This window comes from Ambystoma mexicanum, chromosome 12, assembly GCF_040938575.1.
Source record: "Ambystoma mexicanum isolate Mex_15411 chromosome 12, UKY_AmexF1_1, whole genome shotgun sequence".
In the NCBI taxonomy this organism is placed as follows: Eukaryota; Metazoa; Chordata; class Amphibia; order Caudata; family Ambystomatidae; genus Ambystoma; species Ambystoma mexicanum.
In genome coordinates, this window is record NC_090936.1 from 1,242,622,427 (window position 1) to 1,242,646,449 (window position 24,023).

General features: G+C 48.1%; 1 protein-coding gene across 2 annotated transcripts in view; it reads left to right on the forward strand.

The window, feature by feature from the left end:
* The window catches only part of PAH (phenylalanine hydroxylase), a 418,172-nt gene that overhangs the window by 293,642 nt on the left and 100,507 nt on the right, over positions 1 to 24,023 (forward strand). For both annotated transcript variants that reach the window (XM_069629925.1, XM_069629926.1), the window contains one exon: positions 13,586 to 13,674. In XM_069629925.1, the coding sequence (XP_069486026.1) occupies positions 13,586 to 13,674 (89 nt within the window). The remainder of the gene's footprint in view (positions 1 to 13,585; positions 13,675 to 24,023) is intronic.

Consider the following 24,023-nt stretch of genomic DNA (forward strand, 5'->3'; position numbering starts at 1 on the left):
GCGGAGCTCAACCTTGCAGCTCAATTAACTGTACAATGGATAACATATTAAAGCCTTCCTTCATCAGCATAAAACGTCCTCACATTTGCTTAACACATTCTACTTGAAAATTCAAAATATTTGGGAAATATGCTGCTCTTTTCGCTTCAATGCCTTTGGCTTCATTACCATGAGAAATCACGTCTGCCCTTTTAGTATGGGCTGCGCATTTCACCACAGCGATAACTAATGGGAGCTTTAGTACCTTAATAAGCTTGTCCATTAGTGGTGCATGTTGCACTGGTGTGCCTCTGCATGGAGGAAGCCCCGCCTTTACCAGTGCGGCAACCCTGTGTGTTCGGTTGAGGTCACATAGGCGGGGTACACTGTCACTTCCTCATTCTCATATCTCTGAAGTGCAGCAATAAGCACCTCTAATTCTGCAGCCTGTGCTGAACAATGTGAAGGCAATCTCGCACTTGTCACTACTTCAAATTCACTGTTCTTTTTTAACTTCACCACTGCTGATCCCGTATGCCTTTCTCCTGTCGTTTGATACATTTTTGAATAACCATTAATAAATAGAAATTTCTCCCCTCCTAGAGCCTTTTCTTTAACATGGGGAATATCATCATAAAACTCAGAATAAGTTGTACATAATCTTCCTTCTCTACTGGTTCTGCTATGAATGTCGCTATATTCACTACTCATCAATTTTGATAGCTGGAATTGAAATTATCACTGCATAACCTAACGCTCATTGTGTAGTCAACGTGCTTTAGGTTTCTCCAAAATGGTGAATAAGGAATGCTCGATGTATAACATCATTGAACACTCCATTGTAATACTTGCTGCTTTTTCAGTTGCAAAAGTAGCAGCAGCTAATGCTTGTTCGCAAGGGTAATGCCTTTTCATTACTGGGTCTAAAATCCCACTGTAATACGCCAATAGTTTATGCCCATGTCCTAATGTTGTCTTCTGGGTAAGAACTGCTGTCATCTGCACTCCATCTGAATACAAAAATAAGTAAAAAACCTCATTATAATCTGGAATGCCTAACACAGGGGCTCTACAAATCAATCTTGTTAACTCTTCAAATCATTCTGTCATCTCATCTGTCCATATTATCTTGCCTTCACCTATCTTGGTTTCATTGATTCCTTTTAAAGGTGGTCTAATATAAGTGTTGTAATCAAATACCCAGGGCCTACAATATTACATAGGCCTAACAATTGCTGACTTTCTCTCACTGTCTTAGGTGTTAGAGTTTTCATAATTGCGTCTGCTCTCTCAGGTGTCACTTTTCTCCCCTCTTGGGAGATTAGTTGCCCTATGTACAGCACCTCTTTCTGGCAATACTGTAGTTTCCCTTTGTCCACTTTGTATCCCTTTTCTGCCAATACTGTCACTACCTGGACTGAATCTTCTCTGCATTTTTCTTCTGTCTCGCTGCACACTAATATGTCATCTACGTACTGAATTATTGTACTGTCAAGTTGAATGTTGCCTAGATACATCTGAAGGACGATATTAAAGATTGATGGGGACTCACAGTACCCCTGAGGTAATCTTGTATGTTTCCACCACTGATTTATACACAGAAAGGAAGTCAAATCTTGGGAGTCCCCATGAAGGAGAATTGAAAAGAAAGCGTTCTTTAAATCTACTACTGTAAAATATTTATCTGTGCTGGGATGTTACATAATATTTTAGCTGGAAACAGAGTAAACTCTGCTTTGACAATATTATTCGGGGCTTAGATCCTCAGTACATCTCCAAGAACCCCCGTTGATTTCTTTACTGGATATACAGCCGTGTTACATGTGGAGTCTGATGGTACCACTATTCCCTGTTGTACTAAAGTGGAAATGGTTTCAAATATATCTTCATCTGCTTCTCAGGACATGGGGTACTGTTTTGCTCGTAGTAAAATTGCCACTGGACTAAGCTTAATTTTAACTTCTGCTGCTCTGCTCAATAGATCCACCTCATATGGACTGCTGGGCCATAAAATGCTTGGCACATTTTTTGTATATTCCAGGAAAAATATTGGTTTCTCTCTTACCAGTGCCATTTTCTGTGGTATTTCCCTATTCTCAACTTCAATCCAATAAGTGAGATTTATAAGAATAGAATCGATAGAAGTGTAACAAAGAAGTAAAACGTAAATTATTGTGTAGACTTGAACATTGCTTGGAGAATTGATTTTAAGAAAATGGGCCCACATTGACTGTTGTGATATAACTAATTAATAGCAGAATAAAAAGTCTGGTAAGTATTGACAGTTAAAAATTACTTGTCATCATGGAGGATATTCCTCTTCTACACTTGTGCAATGCATCACCGAGGTACATACCTAGGATTAGATAATATGCTGAATAGGTAAGAGGCACGGCTGACAAAATGTTCATGGCTCGGACTCAAGAGGATTCCCGTTGAAGAACAGTATTACAACACATGACAACATACTTACATGATGTGTACACAGGGAAGAAGTTACAAAATGGTTTAGCTATTCTAGAGCTATGGAAAATGTATCAAAGCGAGAAAGAAGACCCACCCGAGAGGGAGTGGATGCTTAATCAGCATGAAGGGGAGGGCACAGCGCCCTCAGCTCCTCTTTCTCCTTCTGAAGGCAATAGTTCAATCAATGAGAAACAGGGCTTCTATCCTCTGCAGGAGTTAAAAGCAGCAGCAGGGTATCTTAATCTGATAGATTCACCCCCCACTTATAGTAATGAAGATAGTACAGAAGAAAGTAAGACTAAAGAATGCAGATATATGTCCAGACGTAGAAAATATGAGGAGCAATGAGAGAAGGGACAGACTGATAGAGATAGAAGAAGAGGCCAAGAGACAAAAAGGAGACAACGATAAAGCCAGTGAAGTGACAATTGTGCAAAATGAGTGGATGGGAGGACAAATATTACTTAAATGAGACGGCAAACATATTGACAAAGTTAAAGAAAGAGAAGAAAGAGAGGGAAAGGAAAGAAAGGAAAAGGAACGAGAAAGGGCATACACAGATGAGAAGGAAAAAGAGAGGAAATGAAAGGAAGAACGAAGAAGGTATGAATAGCAGGTAGAAGAGAAAGAGAGAAAAAATGGAGAAAAGAAAATACATGTGAAAATAGAAACACAGAGATTGAAAGAAAGCAGGTTGCAGAGAAGGCAAGAGGAAGAGGAGAAGAAGGAGATTTGAAGAAGGAAAGAGCAAGGGGAGAAGGAAATGAGAAAGAGCAGGGGACACATGGATGATGATATAGATCACATTGTAAAAGATGTATAATACCAGTAGAAGAGCGAGAAAGATGGGGAGAAGAGAGAAGGTCACGACAGCCCCACAGGGAGCTGCACGAGATACCCAGAGTACCAACATGGGCTGATAAGCATGAAGCAGAAGGAATAGGGAAAAGGGCGGGAGAATTATCCAAACAGATGAAGAAAAAAGATGGTTACAAGACCAGAGGGAGTATTGAAGGATCTCCACTGAGAGAAACAAGCAGTAGATTGGATGACGTGATGATGGACAAACATAGAACGCTGTGCCTAAGCAGACTAGATCTGGATGATGAGGAAAGGGGTAACGGCCATACCAGTTGGGGTTTAATGATGTCATAAAGGGAAGAAAATGAGAGAGCGCGAGAAGAGGGCGTGTGTGGCTCTTCCATAGATCCAGACATAGGAAAAGGGGTAAAGTAGTCAGATTTAGGAGAACCAGAAATAAAAAGAACAGAACCTATATCATATCCTGAACAACCACAAGAACGGTTGCATAGTGTAGGGTAAATATCCCTGCCTTATGTAAGTAGTTTGAGGTCATTGCCAGGACGAAAACTAGCAGGTGAAACCAGCCCTACCTGGAAGACGAGAAGCATAGGTGGATACGATTGTAGAACAAGGTTCACACAATCCCTGTTATTAGAGAAAGGCGCAGTACGACCACTATATATACTGTGGCCACAGATGGATAAAGACAATTTAAAATGTAAGTTACCTCGTTTGAATGCAAGATCAGGTAATTAGATTCATGAGTTAGAAAGAATGACAGCATGAATAATAGTAGTGGCTGTGATGCTGGAAATGCATCGGAGGGACAGGACCTCCGTAAACCTTGTTGTTTACTGATTTTTATCGTGTGTTCTGTCGTGTTTTCCACAGAGGAGTTCATGTGGGACTCCTGGCGGTGCAGCTCTCTCTTTTGGTTTGGTGTACAGACCCATGGGATACCCTTATGACACCCATGGGTTGGGGTATAGCCCTGTGCTCCTAGTGTATGTTTTTGGGCACCTGTGTGTGGCCCACAGAGCAGGGTATGAGCTGCTGGCAGCTCCTTGCTGACTTTGTCAGGTGCTCTGAGTATCCTCCATTTTGGCATATCCCGGACCTGTCATTGGAATCAGTAGATTCCTGATGGAAACAAGATGGCCCCCGTGGCCTCTTGCCTTCAATCACCTGCTACCTTGGTTTTCCAGAAGTCCCATGAAGCCCTGACTCTGTCCCTTCCCCCTGACTGGCTGTTGGGTGGAAGTTACATATATATCGTAGTGTGGGGAAGTGCCAGCCGGACTGGCTGGAGCCTTCCCAACGACCGTATGTTGGGGGTACGCCTGTGGGTGGGACCTGGGTGAATGGAGTGTGTGACGAATATGTATTCTGTGTTGTGGATGTCTAGTATCTGGTGTTTGACACAATGACTGAGACAGCCCTGCTCGAAACCGGTATGAATGCAGTGTGTAGTGTTGAATGGCGGGGTACTTGTCCCAATCCACATTCTGTGTTGTGAGTGTCTGGATGGAGAGGAATGGCCTGAATGCACTGTGCGCCTTATTGGCTGACTGACTGCCTGAATGCCCTTCTGAGTGATTGGTTGCCTGAGTGTGACCTGGCAGAATGAATGGGAGATCAACAGTATATCTGGGGGCCTCTCACTGCTAGAAATCATTCAGAAGCTGGAGTTGAAACTGACATTGGAACTGAAGCTTTACTTTGAAGCCCTGTTGGAAGAGAAGTATTGCTGTTGCTCTACTTCATCGATCTTAAAGCTGCTGTGTCTTCAAGAACTGATCCAGAGAGGACTTGGTTAGGCGCCCTCTTCCCGAGCTACGAGGGACCATCGTGCACTGATAACCTTCGCCGAAGCGCCCTGGAAGTCAGCCTACGAAAGACTGTCAGCCGGAGATGGGGACCACCGACAAGAAACGAAAAGAAGCACCGGACAGCCGTCCACCGTTGTCGACCAGGGTAAACAGGTTTGCTATAACCGCTGGTGGCCGTTGAAGTTAGTTGCCTAGAAGCGGGGACTGCTTGACGCTGTGCTGTCAACGACTCGAGCCACAACGCTCCTTTGCCTAAGACATTTGATTCCTGGACGCGCTCTTCGGCACCACCGACTGCCTTATCCCTCCAGAGAAGGCCAAGCCGTCAATGCGGTGAGGAGCATCCACTGGTGGGTTTCCTGCCACCCAAAGACTGTAGAGACGCCGGACGACTTGATGCCTTTGCTAGGCCACAGTTCTTCACAAACTTTTTGTGGTCCTTAACTATCGACATCGAGGTGCCCCACACGCCTCATCCTTGCAGGACATCTTCGACTTGTCATCGACGAGCATCGTCAGCCCGTCAGGACTGAAGCTGCTGCCTCGACGCCAAGTTCAGCTTCTTCGGCCCATCGATGATCCGTGGCACCTGCTTTAAAGGGAGTCACTCAAGATGGATCTATCGACGCCTCCTCGAGGACCTCTGCTATTCCAGGTACATTGGGGTGGTAGAAACACTTTAGAAGGAAATAAGACTCATTGAACAATATATGGACTGGGTTTGTGGTATATCTTGATCTTACATGTTGCCCAGGTGGGGGATCTCCACACAGAGCTGTGTCTAGGTAAACTGTGCCAGTATTCTGCCAATTGTTCTAACCAACTGCTTTCCTCCTAAGTCTATTGTTGGTTACCTTTATTAATTGATTTGTGTGACATTTGACCAGAGTACAGTGATGCACTTTAATGAAATCTGATCATAATTGTGGTACCACTTAGAACTGTATATATTTGCCATTGTAGATTAACTGAGCACAAAGTGAGTTATTGTGATTTTGTACATAACCCTGAACTTAATTATATAAAGAATGTGTTTTAACTAATACAGTATGTACACATTCCTTTGTGGGTGCTTGGGGACTACACTGTACTTAAGAACCAGCCTGCATCACCTCCTGAGAAGCTAGGCCTTGATTGCTCGTCCATTGCTACCACCAATAGAGAATCTTGGCTGGGGTCCTCTGTGCCTCTCCTCTACCATATAGAGAGCAGAAGTACAGACCCCCCTCCAGTCTTTACAGTGGCTGACTCAAAAAGTCTACTAGTAGGAGACAGTGCTGATGACATTTGGAGACGAGCAGAATATGTTAGTGTGACAGCACAAAATACGACACATGATGGAGCACCATTTAATAATTGCAGAGCAGAGGTATGGAGGGCACTTAGAGTGCAACATCCATATATATCAGATATGAGCATAATTATGACAAGGAAAATGGCTGAGAACGAAGATCCTCTTGCTTATATTCAGGAGATTCAAGAATGTTGGTGTCTTGAGAGGAGGGAACCGTGGAATAAAACAGTAGAATTATTTTATCATATTTTATGTCAGGGGCTGCCCGAGCCAGTGCAATGGCAGATGAACAAACAAGTACGGATGCAAGCGAAGCCACGGACAGAAATACAGTTGATTATCGTACATTTTTTCTTGATTATTAAAAGAGAAGAATAAGAAGAAAGCTAAGGGTATAGAAAGCTTGAGGAAGCAAAGTTAGTTCAGAAAAGATGTTCACCATTTGCCATAGAAGGAGCGGTACTGATGAGCGGTGAAGGAGTGATTACACAAGCGTTACCGCCTACACAGCCAATCATTTTAGGGTACCCAGTAGGTCAGGTTGGCTACAATTTCTGACCATGTGGTAGAGGGAATGAACCTAGAGGATGAGGAGGCGGATTTCAAAACCCTCAAGGTGAGAATGATTTAATGGAGGACAGCCACAACAGTGCTGGAATCGTGGGAGAATGGGACATATGGCCCACACGTGGAGAAGTAGATGGGGCATGCAACAGAACTTTCAAGAGGGGACTAGCTATTTTCCACAGTATAGTATGGAGCCACTGGAGTATTATGTCCAGGATCACAAGCAGGATCGGACACGTGCGCCACAAATGCAGCAAGCAAAGCTGATTCCGCTGCAATCACAGTCGCCACAAGGGCAATCACAGCAAGCACCTCTGCAAACACAACAAGAACAGACACAACAGGCGATGGTAACAAAACGGAATACGAATACAGGAGCCACACAAACACCTACACCCAGGCTTGGGAGTGTGACATAAGTGGCAGGAAATCCTGTTATGGGTGCAGGGATCAATTTATATCCACAGTAGGAAAGGCCTCAGAGCGACCTGATGTGTTGAGTACTATCAGAGACACCAGACCCCCAAGAGGAACCAAGGGTCAGAGTAATGATAGGCGGCAAGACATTTTTCATTTCTTGTAGACACAGGAGCGACTTGCTCCTATGTCGAGAGTGAAGGTATCCAATGTCTGGCATTTCCATGAATGCACAGGGAGTCTCTGGGGCTATGAGTTTGGTTCCTTTTACTGATGAATTTACAAATTTCAATAGGAGAACATGACGTATCTATGCCACTATTGTATTCTTGACAGACACCAGTCTAATGTGTGTGTGAATGTGAATATGTGCGCTCTATCCGAGACAGGATTATGATGCCTGCAATCCATTGGCACTGGACGAAGCGTGTTTTGAAGGATTTCAAGTTCCATTTAATCATTTAATTCAAAATCGGTCTGAAAATGTTACAGATGTAAATCTTTTAACCAGCTATATATAGTTAGCTGTGGTTCACAAAAGTGGCTAAACGTGGTAAAAGAGTGGGTGGGGCAGTGGGACGAGGGCCTGCAGGGCACTTTCTAGGCACACGAGGATGTGCACTACAAGAGAAGGCTACAAACCTTTCCAGAGTTATAGGATCATTGGAATATATAGAAAAGCTAGTTTTATTTAAGGTCAATCGTGGAACTTTACACAGAGTTTGAACACCTTGGAAATCGGAATCTCCACTAAGCCGTGTTATATAACCAAGCACATAGTATTATTTGCTTGTTATTTAAGTACTTAAAATTAATAAGTAGGCAAAGCAAAGAGGGACACATTGCAATATAATTCACTTGCGTTATCTCGCAGTTATGTCGCTGTCTGCAGCCAATAGCCAAGATGCTGCTGCAAAGCATTCAACCTTAGACTTTTGGTCGATGCATTAAATGACTGGGTAGCAGCTCCACGACTGTCAAAAGTGAATTCTGCCACTCAGATCCATAGGGCGTGTAGCGCTGACGTCTCGTCACCGGTCTCCAGGGCAAATATTGCCTGCCAAACTGCCACACAAAAGAAAATGATAGATCAAGCGACCCAAACTGACATTTATATTAAGGATCTTTTGGGTCCTATTCGTCCAGTGGGGTATAATGCAGGAATCTGATCCTCTCCCTTCTTTGTATGAACCCATTGGCGGCCATAAAGAGGTTAATCAGCCTTCAGCTAAGAATGCTAAATTGAAAAGGATAACCCTACGAAACTTACAACTAAAGAAATCCCAAATTCCAATGATAAGGAATTCGAACCGTCATGACTTCGCGAGGGACCAGAGAAACGTTATCATAACCATTGTTCAGAAAACCAAAGAGAAAGAGACCAAAGAGGCACTTGCACGGCTTCGCCAGGGAACAGGTCCAGGAGGAGTTAGACTTAATGACTTACTGATCATTAAAAGGATAGACCTTAGTGACTGGTGTTCACTACCTAATACTGACTGCATCCTAGTGGGCTGTGGGGTAAGCACCGTACCGGCGTATCTTAGACTATGCAGGTATCTGCCCAAAGGGACATCACACTTTAATCTGATCCTTTAATTGCAGCGTGGGGTGGTCTTTCATATACATGGCTTGTCCCTAATCAACTTTTTAAATCATGCTTCTTTCTGTGGATTTTAGTCTGGATTTTGAAATTTTCTGTAAGGGTAATCTGTTACACTCTGCATATTCTGATTGTTCTGGTTTTATAGCCTTGTGTCCTGTATTTGTGTCTTGTCTTATCTACGCCCTCAAGCCTTTGAGTCAATAGGAGCGCAATATAAATGTAATAAACATAAAAATAAACAAAGCATTGATGACTGCAGCACCATCTCATTTTCCAAACACTTTGCTCTCAGTTGAATGCATAACTAGAGCCAGTAGCCTCTCTCCAACTATTTAAGACCAAACATATTTCTCATCTGATGTAATTCCTAGCAACATTGTGACAAAACGAATTATAAAAAATAAAAAATAAAAAGATTCTGCCCTGTGGGTGCACAAGGGTGAGTAGTGGCCAAACTACCTATTCAACCCCTCACTACTACAAAAGCAGCAGTATTCGCAATCATAAAAGTAAAACAGACAGCGTCAAGAGATATAGCTTCTCCGCCTTTTAGGGTAAAGTGGCCGAGGGAAGGCTATGCTCTCAGGAGGAGTGTGAATGTGAAACATTAGTGACCCAAACAGCAAAGTACAATAGTCCAAAAATGAAGGCATGTCCAATCAACGTTCTATAAACATATACATAATTAAACATGCCAATCTACAACTAACTAGTAAAAACACTATCACCCCCCCCCACCGCCCCATGAAGGAAGGCAGAAACATTCAGCAAATACATGGTATCTTTAGCAATGTCAACACAACGTTCAATGCTTCTTGATAAAAAGACAAAATGCTGAAGGGGGCTTTGCCCGTCTCTAGGGTCCCAACAGATAGACCGAGGAGGCTGGGGCCTTCAAACAGTAACTTAATCAGTAATTGGTGGTTCAACAGCATCTAACCAGGCCTCTTATCGTTGTTTGAGCAGCTGGAATCAGGTTTGGATGCAGTAAGTTGCAGTAGTCCAGACTGGGAGCAGGAGTTGAGTTGGGTGCAGGGTTCTAATGATGTGGGCCACCAGTGTCAGTTTGATGTTAGATCACATGTCAAAGATGAAGATACTGGAGACTCGAGGTGCTTGTTTGAGATGCAGCAGTTCTAAGTTTTCTCACAGGGGTGAGCGTCTATCTAGTTGGGGATAGCGCAATTACGCGCTCAGCCGGTACGGTGTTGCAGTAAACTGGTTACAAAATGCAGCAAAGTGGTTCAAAGATCAAGAGAGTACCAGAAGCAGCACCAGTGGGTCCTGTTGGTTTGAAGGGTGTCGAACGTGCTTTGAAGATGACTCAAAGCAGTTTGAAAGTGAATAAAGTGATCCTGGCAGTTCTGGCTCTCAGAAAGCTCTGAGTTCCAATCTGGGGCCCCAGGAACAAGATATGGTCCTTGTTATCTTTCTCCCAACTATGAGGAGCCTGGCCACCACCTGTAGCAGTCACTCTCCTCCAGTGAGGCTCAGTGTACCAGTGTAGCTGGCAGAGAGGCAGGTCTTGCTGCAGAAGCAGGTCACCCCAAAGCGGTTTGGGAGCAGAGCTTGGCTCTACCTTAGAACACTTACTCTTCACCTCACTGACGGAGTTCCCTGGAGAGGTCAACTCTCTGAGGGTCAGACTTAAAGCAGAGAGTTGGGGGCAGATCTATCTCCTCGGTTGGGACTTCCATCTAGAACAGCCTCCATGCCTCTTTCAAACTTGAGCAGAACCACCTCCGACTCCGGAAGCAACTCAAGACCATCCTTTTTGCTTCTGCTTTCTCTCTTCCTCTCCCCTACTGATGCACCGGTCAGCAAAACGGACAGGTCACTTGGTCACACTCTGAACTCCAACCCACCTTCTGCATGTCCAGTTGCCTTCGCACTGACTCAGGGCTCTTCACCACGTCATGGTCTGTATCTGCAACCCTACAGTCTCTCTGCACTTATGAGTCACCTGCTGGCTGCACTTGTGAGTTAACTGCACTTCTCCCTTCATCTGCACCCTGGCACTTCATCCCTTCCCTCTTATCCGCAGTTGCGCGATCTGATTCACACAAGGCCTAGTAAGATCGTTATTTTGTCCTCCATCTGTTTCCCCTTCTTTGTCTTGTTGTGCCTAGAAACAGTTGTGTGTGGGCGCTTTATAAATGTCACATCATTTCATATCATAACTCTCCCCGGAGGTGAAAATGAAGTCTTCCTGCAGTCCAGAAACAAATCAAAGAAGGCGGTGGAGAACCCCTCTGTTACAGCCAAAAGCCCACAGATGATTGGACCAAATCAAGCCTGTCTTAAAGAGCCCAATCCATGTCCTTGTGACAACGCCTCTTTGTCTTCTTGCATCACATCACACCCAAAGTGTACTGCGCTAAAGGAAATGGGGGAGACAGGAAGGAAGGAGAGGCACGGAGAGAAAGAAGATTGTATCTGTGGTGCGTTCGCGCTGACTTCACTAAACCCACCCTTTGCCCAGCCCAGAGCATCAAGGGCCCTTTGATGTGCAACCCCCGATTTCAGGCTAGTCCTTTCGGTTAGGATGTTGCCTTTTGAGTCTTGTGTCCCAGTACAGCGCCTGTCACCAGGATGATCCTTCCTAGTAATTATGTAGTTTGGGAACAGAGGTGCAGGTTTAAATATAGCCTCTATGCTGAAGTAACTTTGCTGTCACCCCAGCTGCCAAAAGGGGCTCCTGTGACCTGTTCTGTGGCACTAGAGAGCAGGCGAAGATCAGGACGCTGATGCAGCAGGACACATCTAGCACTGTGCTTTTGGAATGGAGCTTAAAAAAATGGGGATCTGGTTAGCAGACCTCCCTTACCCAGATGGACTTGCTTCTTCCTTTTATGAATTAATACATATCAATAAAGCCAGGGCTTGTGCACCCAGGTGGCATTTCCTCACAAACATCCCTTGTAATCAAGATTCCTAGACGATTGCACTCTTGGATACAACAAATATGTCTTTGCATGGAGAATGCGTTGCTACAAAAAAGCAATTTACTCTCCACAACTCATACTTGCTGGCTTTGTCAATAAGTATAGTTAAGCAATCCACGAGGGAGTTTTTTTGGAATCGCACACAGTGGAAATGTATTCAGTTCTAGATTCTGGCAAATTTGCTAACTATGGCACAGCGTCCAGGATCAAACACTTTGGTTAACGTCTGAAGCCAAGAGTTGACCCAGTCTGCAATGTAGATATTTCAGCACACATTGTCCCAGCCCCAGTTTCTACAGGTATGTGTTAATGGGGGGTTAAATAGATATTTTTGGGGTTTTACAGCTTTACTTTGGAGGCCTAAAGTCACGCAGTAAAATAAAATGCAAGCGTTCACCTGCGTGCAGTCATGCAGCTCTCTGGTGGCCAATGCGGGGCCTCCCTCAGTTACTCACTCGCAGCTGTGTCTGCACCCATCTACTAACCACTCCACATTTAAAATGCTCTGCTCATATGAAGACATCTTAACACATATGTGGCAGAGTTTGCCCCACCCTGTTGATTCATTTGAAATGCAAAGCAAATAAAAAAAATACAAAGTGGCACAGGGCGTGTAAATTACTCTCTAGGCGCTGTATGGGAACTGCTGATCCTGGACCCCGAAAGTGTCTGCGCCCCGAGTTGATGTCAACTTTGCCTGCCCCAAGAAATGCCCCTGAGTACCCGTTTGAAAGCACCTTTACAACATCAATCTGCCCACACTCAGCCAACTGTACATACACCTCTGTTGGTCCTGGGCTTTGGTGCTATTACCCTTCAAAATACTCCTCATTTCACCATCCTGGAAAAGAATGAAAGGCTGACATGTAAACCATAGAGAATGGGATGTGTGAGAAGTTTTCAAACCTCACACATGCTGTAATATTGATGTCACTAAAAACAGAGCTGGAGACTAGTAGCTCAGATGGCGGCAGAGCTTATAGAGTAAAGTTGCAGTTGGGCATCGAGTCGGGGTCTGCAGAGCTCTTGTGCTTGGAATGAACGGTGTCACTGCCGCTCCTTTTCTCTGTTTCTCACTCCCATTCAATAGGCTGGTGTCAGGCGCTAGCCCCTCTGCCCCTGGCAAAACATGGAGTACTATGCGCTTTATGAAAATCACCCAGGGGACACTCCAGTTACAGATTCCAATGCCAGTAGGGCAGCTCTGCATGTTAATGTACCTGCTGCAGAGATCTGTGTGCAGTGTGCTGTTTAAAGGTTCCAGTCCAAGTAAGACATCTCAGTAGGCTCATGTGTGTGTTTGATTGATTGCTTGGGGGGATACATAGGAAAGACAAGACCCACGAGCTTACCAGGCATGGTACATTCAGTTCATGCAGGTGAACAGAAAAACAGGACGTGTATAGGGGGAGAGGGGGGCAGAGATGTGCTGCAGAGATCCTCTGAATCACCCTGCCCCCCACCCCCAGGAATGATTGCACACTGCATCCCTGCCGGAGTGGGGGCACTGTTTGGGAGGGTGTGCTTAGGAACGGTGCACATGTTCAATGCTTAGGTCCTGAGAGTATGTGTGGTTGGAATCCTGCATTTGGAACCTTTGCCCCTTTGGTGTTTTAACCCAATGTTCCCCGGATGGCTGGCCGTGGAATGCTCCAACTCTGCTCTTGTCTCTCCACAGTGCCCTGGTTCCCCAGGAAAATCCAGGAGCTGGACCGATTTGCCAACCAGATCCTGAGCTACGGATCCGAGCTGGACTCCGACCATCCGGTAAGGAGCGCCTTCCTTTACTCTACCATGTCACCGGGGGCCTATATCCCATGTTACAGCCCGTCTCGGCTCGCGTGGCCGAGGAAAGGGGGTGCTTATAGGCTGACACTGCAGAATCCATGGGTTTACCATTAGCTGAAGAAAAGGCACCCCAAAAGAATGATTAAATGCAGCGCCCAGGGGCGGGAGCTGTGAATGATTATATGTAGCGCCTAGAGGCGTGGGATGGGAATGATTATGTGCAGCGCCTAGGGGTGGGGGATGTGAATGATTATATGCAGCGCCTAGAGGCATGGGATGGGAATGATTATGTGCAGCGCCTAGGGGCGGGGGATGTGAATGATTATATGTAGCGCCTAGGGGCGGGGGATGGGAATGATTATATGCAGCGCCTAGAGGCGGGGGATGTGAATGATTATATGCAGCGCCTAGGGGCGGGGGATGTGAATGATTATATGCAGCGCCTAGGGGTGGGGGATGGGAGTGATTATATCCATCGCCTAGGGGTGTGGGATGTGAATGATTATATGCAGCGCCTAGGGGCCGGGGATGTGAATTATTATATGCAGCGCCTAGTGGTGGGGGATGTGAATGATTATATGCTGCGCCTAGGGGTGGGGGATGTGAATGATTATATGCAGCGCCTAGGGGCAGGGGATGTGAATGATTATATGCAGCGCCTAGGGGTGGGGGATGTGAATGATTATATGCAGCGCCTAGAGGCAGGGGATGTGAATGATTATATGCAGCGCCTAGGGGCGGGGGATGTGAAGGATTATATGCAGCGCCTAGTGGTGGGGGATGGAAATGATTACATGCAGCACCTAGAGGCAGGGGATGTGAATGATTATATATAGCGCCTAGTGGTGGGGGATGTGAATGATTATATGCAGCGCCTGGTGTGGATGATGTGAATGATTATATGCAGCACTTGGGGTGGGGGATGTGAATGATTATATCCAGCGCCTAGGGGTGGGGGATGGAAATGATTACATGCAGCGCCTAGAGGCAGGGGATGTGAATGATTATATGTAGCGCCTGGGGTTGAGGATGTGAATGATGATATGCAGCGCCTGGGGCGGGGGATGGTAATGATTATATGCAACGCCTAGAGGCGGGGGATGTGAATGATTATATGCTGCGCCTGGGGGGGGAGCTGTGAATGATTATATGCAGCGCCTAGGAGCGGGGGATGTGAATGATTATATGCAGCGACTAGAGGCGGGGGATGTGAATGATTGTATTCAGCGCCTAGAGGCGTGGGATGGGAATGATTATATGCAGCGCCTGGGGTTGGGGGATGTGAATGATTATATGCAGCGCCTGGGGGTGGGGGATGTGAATGATTATATGCTGCGCCTGGGGTGGAGGATGTGAATGATTATATGTAGCGCCTAGGGGTGGGGGATGTGAATGATTATATGCAGTGCCTAGGGGCGGGGGATGTGAATGATTATATGCAGCGACTAGAGGCAGGGGATGGGAATGATTATATGTAGCGCCTGGGGTGGGGGATGTGAATGATTATATGCAGCGCCTGGGGAGGGGGATGTGAATGATTATATGCAGCGCCTGGAGGCAGGGGATGTGAATGATTATATGCAGCGCCTGGGGTGGGGGATGTGAATGATTATATGCAGCGCCTAGTGGTGGGGGATGTGAATGATTATATGCTGCGCCTATGGGTGGGGGATGTGAATGATTATATGTAGCGCCTGGGGTGGGGGATGTGAATGATTATATGCAGCGCCTGGTGCGGGGGATGTGAATGATTATATGCAGCGCCTAGAGGCAGGGGATGTGAATGATTATATGCAGCGCCTGGGGTGGGGATGTGAATGATTATATGCAGCGCCTAGTGGTGGGGGATGTGAATGATTATATGCTGCGCCTAGTGGTGGGGGATGTGAATGATTATATGCAGCGCCTAGTGGTGGGGGATGTGAATGATTATATGCAGCGCCTGGGGCGGGGGATGTGAATGATTATATGCAGCGCCTAGGGGCGGGGGATGTGAATGATTATATGCAGCGCCTGGGGCGGGGGATGTGAATGAATATATGCAGTGCCTAGGGGCGGGGGATGTGAATGATTATATGCAGCGCCTGGGGGCGGGGGATGTGAATGAATATATGCAGCGCCTAGGGGCGGGGGATGTGAATGATTATATGCAGCGCCTGGGGGCGGGGGATGTGAATGATTATATGCAGCGCCTGGGGGTGGGGGATGTGAATGATTATATGTAGCGCCTAGGGGCGGGGGATGTGAATGATTATATGCAGCGCCTGGGGGTGGGGGATGTGAATGATTATATGCAGTGCCTGGGGGTGGGGGATGTGAATGATTATATGTAGCGCCTAGGGGCGGGGGATGTGAATGATTATATGTAGCGCCTAGGAGCGGGGGATTTGAATGATTATATGCAGCGCCTGGGGTGGGGGATGTGAATGATTATATGCAGCGCCTAGGGTGGGGGATGTGAATTATTATATGCAGCGCCTGGGGTGTGGGATGGTAATGATTATATGCAGCGCCTGGAGTGGGAGATGTGAATGATTATATGCAGCGCCTGGAGTGGGGGATGTGAATAATTATATGCAGCGCCTGGGGGTGGGGGATGTGAATGATTATATGCAGCGCCTGGGGTTGGGGGATGTGAATGATTATATGCAGCGCCTGGGGGTGGGGAATGTGAATGATTATATGCAGCACCTGGGGTGGGGGATGTGAATGATTATATGCAGCGCCTGGGGTGGAGGATGTGAATGATGATATGCAGCGCCTGGGGCGGGGGATGTGAATGATTATATGCAGCGCCTGGGGGCGGGGTATGTGAATGATTATATGCAGCGCCTGGGTGTGGGGGATGTGAATGATTATATGCAGCGCCTGGGGTGGGGGATGTGAATGATTATATGCAGCGCCTGGGGCGGGGGATGTGAATGATTATATGTAGCGCCTGGGGTGGGGGATGGGAGTGATTATATATAGCGCGTAGTGGTGGGGAATGTGAATGAATATATGCAGCGCCTGGGGTGGGGGATGTGAATGATGATATGCAGCGCCTGGGGTGGGGGATGTGAATGAGTATAACCAGCGCCTGGGGTGGGGGATGGGAGTGATTATATGTAGCGCCTAGAGGCGGGGGATGTGAATGATTATATGCAGCGCCTGGGGTGGGGGATGGGAGTGATTATATGTAGCGCCTAGTGGTGGGGAATGTGAATGAATATATGCAGCGCCTGGGGTGGGGGATGTGAATGATTATATGTAGCGCCTGGGGGTGGGGAATGTGAATTAATATATGCAGCGCCTAGAGGCAGGGGATGTGAATGATTATATGTAGCGCCTGGGGCGGGGGATGTGAATGATTATATTCAGCGCCTAGGGGTGGGGGATGGGAGTGATTATATCCAGCACCTAGGGGCGGGGGATGTGAATGATTATATGTAGCGCCTGGGGAGGAGGATGTGAATGATGATATGCAACGCCTAGGAGCGGGGGATGTGAATGATTATATGTAGCGCCTAGTGGTGGGGGATGTGAATGATTATATGCTGCGCCTAGAGGCGGGGGATGTGAATGATTATATGTAGCGCCTAGTGGTGGGGGATGTGAATGATTATATGTAGCGCCTAGGGGCGGGGATGTGAATGATTATATGCAGCGCCTTGGGGCGGAGGATGTGAATGATTATATGCTGCGCCTAGGGGTGGGGGATGGAAATGATTATATTCAGCGCCTAGGGGCGGGGGATGTGAATGATTATATGGAGCGCCTAGGGGCGGGGGATGTGAATGATTTTATGTAGCGCCTAGGGGCGGGGGATGTGAATGATTGTATGCAGCGCCTAGAGGCGGGGGATGTGAATGATTATATGCAGCGCCTAGGAGCGGGGGATGTGAATGATTATATGTAGCGCCTGGGGCGGGGGATGTGAATGATTGTATGCAGTGCCTAGAGGCGAGGGATGTGAATGATTATATGCAGCGCCTAGGGGTGGGGGATGGGAGTTATTATATCCAGCGCCTAGGGGTGTGGGATGTGAATGATTATATCCAGCGCCTAGGGGCGGGGGATGTGAATGATTATATGCAGCGCCTGCGGTGGGGGATGTGAATGATTATATGCAGCACCTAGCTGCCGGGGATATGAATGATTATATCCAGCGCCTGGGGCGGGGGATGTGAATGATTATATGCAGCGCCTAGGGTGGGGGATGTGAATGATTATATGTAGCGCCTAGTGGTGGGGGATGTGAATGATTATATGCTGCGCCTAGGGGTGGGGGATGGAAATGATTATATTCAGCGCCCAGGGGCGGTGGATGTGAATGATTATATGCAGCGCCTGGGAGCGGGGGATGTGAATGATTATATGCAGCGCCTAGGAGCGGGGGATGTGAATGATTATATGTAGCGCCTAGGGGCGGGGGATGTGAATGATTATATGCAGCGCCTAGGAGCGGGGGATGTGAATGATTATATGTAGCGCCTAGGGGCGGGGGATGTGAATGATTATATGCTGCGCCTAGGAGCGGGGGATGTGAATGATTATATGCTGCGCCTAGGAGCGGGGGATGTGAATGATTATATATAGCGCCTAGGGGCGGGGGATGTGAATGATTATATGCTGCGCCTAGAGGCATGGGATGTGAATGATTATATTCACCGCCTAGTGGTGGGGGATGTGAATGATTATATGCTGTGCCTAGGGGCGGAGGATGTGAATGATTATATGCAGCGCCTAGAGGCAGGGGATGTGAATGATTATATGCAGCGCCGGGGGGGAGGGATGTGAATGATTATATGCAGCGCCTGGGGTGGAGGATGTGAATGATGATATGCAGCGCCTAGGAGCGGGGGATGTGAATGATTATATGTAGCGCCTAGTGGCGGGGGATGTGAATGATTATATGCTGCGCCTAGAGGCGGGGGATGTGAATGATTATATGTAGCGCCTAGTGGTGGGGGATGTGAATGATTATATGTAGCGCCTAGGGGCGGGGATGTGAATGATTATATGCAGCGCCTTGGGGCGGGGGATGTGAATGATTATATGCTGCGCCTAGGGGTGGGGGATGGGAGTGATTATATCCAGGGCCTAGGGGTGTGGGATGTGAATGATTATATCCAGCGCCTAGGGGCGGGGGATGTGAATGATTATATGCAGCGACTGCGGTGGGGGATGTGAATGATTATATGCAGCGCCTAGCTGCCGGGGATGTGAATGATTATATCCAGCGCCTGGGGCGGGGGATGTGAATGATTATATGCAGCGCCTAGGGTGGGGGATGTGAATGATTATATGTAGCGCCTAGTGGTGGGGGATGTGAATGATTATATGCTGCGCCTAGGGGTGGGGGATGGAAATAATTATATTCAGCGCCCAGGGGCGGTGGATGTGAATGATTATATGCAGCGCCTGGGGGTGGGGGATGTGAATGATTATATGCAGCGCCTAGGAGCGGGGGATGTGAATGATTATATGTAGCACCTAGGGGCGGGGGATGTGAATAATTATATGCAGCGCCTAGGAGCGGGGGATGTGAATGATTATATGTAGCGCCTAGGGGCGGGGGATGTGAATGATTATATGCTGCGTCTAGGAGCGGGGGATGTGAATGATTATATGCTGCGCCTAGGAGCGGGGGATGTGAATAATTATATATAGCGCCTAGGGGCGGGGGATGTGAATGATTATATGCTGCGCCTAGGGGCGGGGGATGGAAATGATTATATTCAGCGCCCAGGGGCGGGGGATGTGAATGATTATATGTAGCGCCTAGGGGCGGGGGATGTGAATGATTATATGCAGCGCCTAGAGGCGTGGGATGTGAATGATTATATGCAGCGCCTAGTGGTGGGGGATGTGAATGATTATATGCTGCGCCTAGGGGCGGAGGATGTGAATGATTATATGCAGCGCCTAGAGGCAGGGGATGTGAATGATTATATGCAGCGCCGGGGGGGAGGGATGTGAATGATTATATGCAGCGCCTAGGGGCGGGGGATGTGAATGATTATATGCTGCGTCTGGGGTGGGAGCTGTGAATGATTATATCCAGTGCCTAGGGGCGGAGGATGTGAATGATTATATGCAGCGCCTGGGGGTGGGGGATGTGAATGATTATATGTAGCACCTAGGGGCGGGGGATGTGAATAATTATATGCAGCGCCTAGGAGCGGGGGATGTGAATGATTATATGTAGCGCCTAGGGGCGGGGGATGTGAATGATTATATGCTGCGTCTAGGAGCGGGGGATGTGAATGATTATATGCTGCGCCTAGGAGCGGGGGATGTGAATAATTATATATAGCGCCTAGGGGCGGGGGATGTGAATGATTATATGCTGCGCCTAGGGGCGGGGGATGGAAATGATTATATTCAGCGCCCAGGGGCGGGGGATGTGAATGATTATATGTAGCGCCTAGGGGCGGGGGATGTGAATGATTATATGCAGCGCCTAGAGGCGTGGGATGTGAATGATTATATGCAGCGCCTAGTGGTGGGGGATGTGAATGATTATATGCAGCGCCTAGGAGCGGGGGATGGGAATGATTATATGTAGCGCCTAGGAGCGGGGGATGTGAATGATTATATGCAGCGCCTGGGGTGGGGGATGAGAATGATTATATGCAGCGCCTGGGGTGGGGGATGTGAATGATTATATGCAGCGCCTGGGGTGGAGGATGTGAATGATGATATGCAGCACCTGGTGTGGGGAATGTGAATGAATATATGCAGCGCCTGGGGTGGGGGATGTGAATGATTATATGCAGCGCCTAGGGGCGGGGGATGTGAATGATTATATGCAGCGCCTGGGGGTGGGGGATGTGAATGATTATATGCAGCGCCTGGGGGTGGGGGATGTGAATGATTATATGCAGCGCCTGGGGGTGGCGGATGTGAATGATTATATGTAGCGCCTAGGGGCGGGGGATGTGAATGATTATATGTAGCGCCTAGGAGCGGGGGATGTGAATGATTATATGCAGCGCCTGGGGTGGGGGATGTGAATGATTATATGTAGCGCCTAGGGGTGGGGGATGTGAATGATTATATGCAGCGCTTGGGGTGTGGGATGGTAATGATTATATGCAGCGCCTGGAGTGGGGGATGTGAATGATTATATGCAGCGCCTGGAGTGGGGGATGTGAATGATTATATGCAGTGCCTGGGGGTGGGGGATGTGAATGATTATATGCAGCGCCTAGGAGCGGGGGATGTGAATGATTATATGTAGCGCCTAGGGGCGGGGGATGTGAATGATTATATGCAGCGCCTAGGAGCGGGGGATGTGAATGATTATATGTAGCGCCTAGGGGCGGGGGATGTGAATGATTATATGCTGCGCCTAGGAGCGGGGGATGTGAATGATTATATGCTGCGCCTAGGAGCGGGGGATGTGAATGATTATATATAGCGCCTAGGGGCGGGGGATGTGAATGATTATATGCTGCGCCTAGAGGCATGGGATGTGAATGATTATATTCACCGCCTAGTGGTGGGGGATGTGAATGATTATATGCTGTGCCTAGGGGCGGAGGATGTGAATGATTATATGCAGCGCCTAGAGGCAGGGGATGTGAATGATTATATGCAGCGCCGGGGGGGAGGGATGTGAATGATTATATGCAGCGCCTGGGGTGGAGGATGTGAATGATGATATGCAGCGCCTAGGAGCGGGGGATGTGAATGATTATATGTAGCGCCTAGTGGCGGGGGATGTGAATGATTATATGCTGCGCCTAGAGGCGGGGGATGTGAATGATTATATGTAGCGCCTAGTGGTGGGGGATGTGAATGATTATATGTAGCGCCTAGGGGCGGGGATGTGAATGATTATATGCAGCGCCTTGGGGCGGGGGATGTGAATGATTATATGCTGCGCCTAGGGGTGGGGGATGGGAGTGATTATATCCAGGGCCTAGGGGTGTGGGATGTGAATGATTATATCCAGCGCCTAGGGGCGGGGGATGTGAATGATTATATGCAGCGACTGCGGTGGGGGATGTGAATGATTATATGCAGCGCCTAGCTGCCGGGGATGTGAATGATTATATCCAGCGCCTGGGGCGGGGGATGTGAATGATTATATGCAGCGCCTAGGGTGGGGGATGTGAATGATTATATGTAGCGCCTAGTGGTGGGGGATGTGAATGATTATATGCTGCGCCTAGGGGTGGGGGATGGAAATGATTATATTCAGCGCCCAGGGGCGGTGGATGTGAATGATTATATGCAGCGCCTGGGGGTGGGGGATGTGAATGATTATATGCAGCGCCTAGGAGCGGGGGATGTGAATGATTATATGTAGCACCTAGGGGCGGGGGATGTGAATAATTATATGCAGCGCCTAGGAGCGGGGGATGTGAATGATTATATGTAGCGCCTAGGGGCGGGGGATGTGAATGATTATATGCTGCGTCTAGGAGCGGGGGATGTGAATGATTATATGCTGCGCCTAGGAGCGGGGGATGTGAATAATTATATATAGCGCCTAGGGGCGGGGGATGTGAATGATTATATGCTGCGCCTAGGGGCGGGGGATGGAAATGATTATATTCAGCGCCCAGGGGCGGGGGATGTGAATGATTATATGTAGCGCCTAGGGGCGGGGGATGTGAATGATTATATGCAGCGCCTAGAGGCGTGGGATGTGAATGATTATATGCAGCGCCTAGTGGTGGGGGATGTGAATGATTATATGCTGCGCCTAGGGGCGGAGGATGTGAATGATTATATGCAGCGCCTAGAGGCAGGGGATGTGAATGATTATATGCAGCGCCGGGGGGGAGGGATGTGAATGATTATATGCAGCGCCTAGGGGCGGGGGATGTGAATGATTATATGCTGCGTCTGGGGTGGGAGCTGTGAATGATTATATCCAGTGCCTAGGGGCGGAGGATGTGAATGATTATATGCAGCGCCTGGGGGTGGGGGATGTGAATGATTATATGTAGCACCTAGGGGCGGGGGATGTGAATAATTATATGCAGCGCCTAGGAGCGGGGGATGTGAATGATTATATGTAGCGCCTAGGGGCGGGGGATGTGAATGATTATATGCTGCGTCTAGGAGCGGGGGATGTGAATGATTATATGCTGCGCCTAGGAGCGGGGGATGTGAATAATTATATATAGCGCCTAGGGGCGGGGGATGTGAATGATTATATGCTGCGCCTAGGGGCGGGGGATGGAAATGATTATATTCAGCGCCCAGGGGCGGGGGATGTGAATGATTATATGTAGCGCCTAGGGGCGGGGGATGTGAATGATTATATGCAGCGCCTAGAGGCGTGGGATGTGAATGATTATATGCAGCGCCTAGTGGTGGGGGATGTGAATGATTATATGCAGCGCCTAGGAGCGGGGGATGGGAATGATTATATGTAGCGCCTAGGAGCGGGGGATGTGAATGATTATATGCAGCGCCTGGGGTGGGGGATGAGAATGATTATATGCAGCGCCTGGGGTGGGGGATGTGAATGATTATATGCAGCGCCTGGGGTGGAGGATGTGAATGATGATATGCAGCACCTGGTGTGGGGAATGTGAATGAATATATGCAGCGCCTGGGGTGGGGGATGTGAATGATTATATGCAGCGCCTAGGGGCGGGGGATGTGAATGATTATATGCAGCGCCTGGGGGTGGGGGATGTGAATGATTATATGCAGCGCCTGGGGGTGGGGGATGTGAATGATTATATGCAGCGCCTGGGGGTGGCGGATGTGAATGATTATATGTAGCGCCTAGGGGCGGGGGATGTGAATGATTATATGTAGCGCCTAGGAGCGGGGGATGTGAATGATTATATGCAGCGCCTGGGGTGGGGGATGTGAATGATTATATGTAGCGCCTAGGGGTGGGGGATGTGAATGATTATATGCAGCGCTTGGGGTGTGGGATGGTAATGATTATATGCAGCGCCTGGAGTGGGGGATGTGAATGATTATATGCAGCGCCTGGAGTGGGGGATGTGAATGATTATATGCAGTGCCTGGGGGTGGGGGATGTGAATGATTATATGCAGCGCCTGGGATTGGGGGATGTGAATGATTATATGCAGCGCCTGGGGGTGCGGAATGTGAATGATTATATGCAGCGCCTGGGGTTGGGGATGTGAATGATTATATGCAGCGCCTGGTGTGGAGTATGTGAATGATGATATGCAGCGCCTGGGGCGGGGGATGTGAATTATTATATGCAGCGCCTGGGGGCGGGGGATGTGAATGATTATATGCAGCGCCTGGGGGTGGGGGATGTGAATGATTATATGCAGCGCCTGGGGTGGGAGATGTGAATGATTATATGCAGCGCCTGGGGCGGGGGATGTGAATGATTA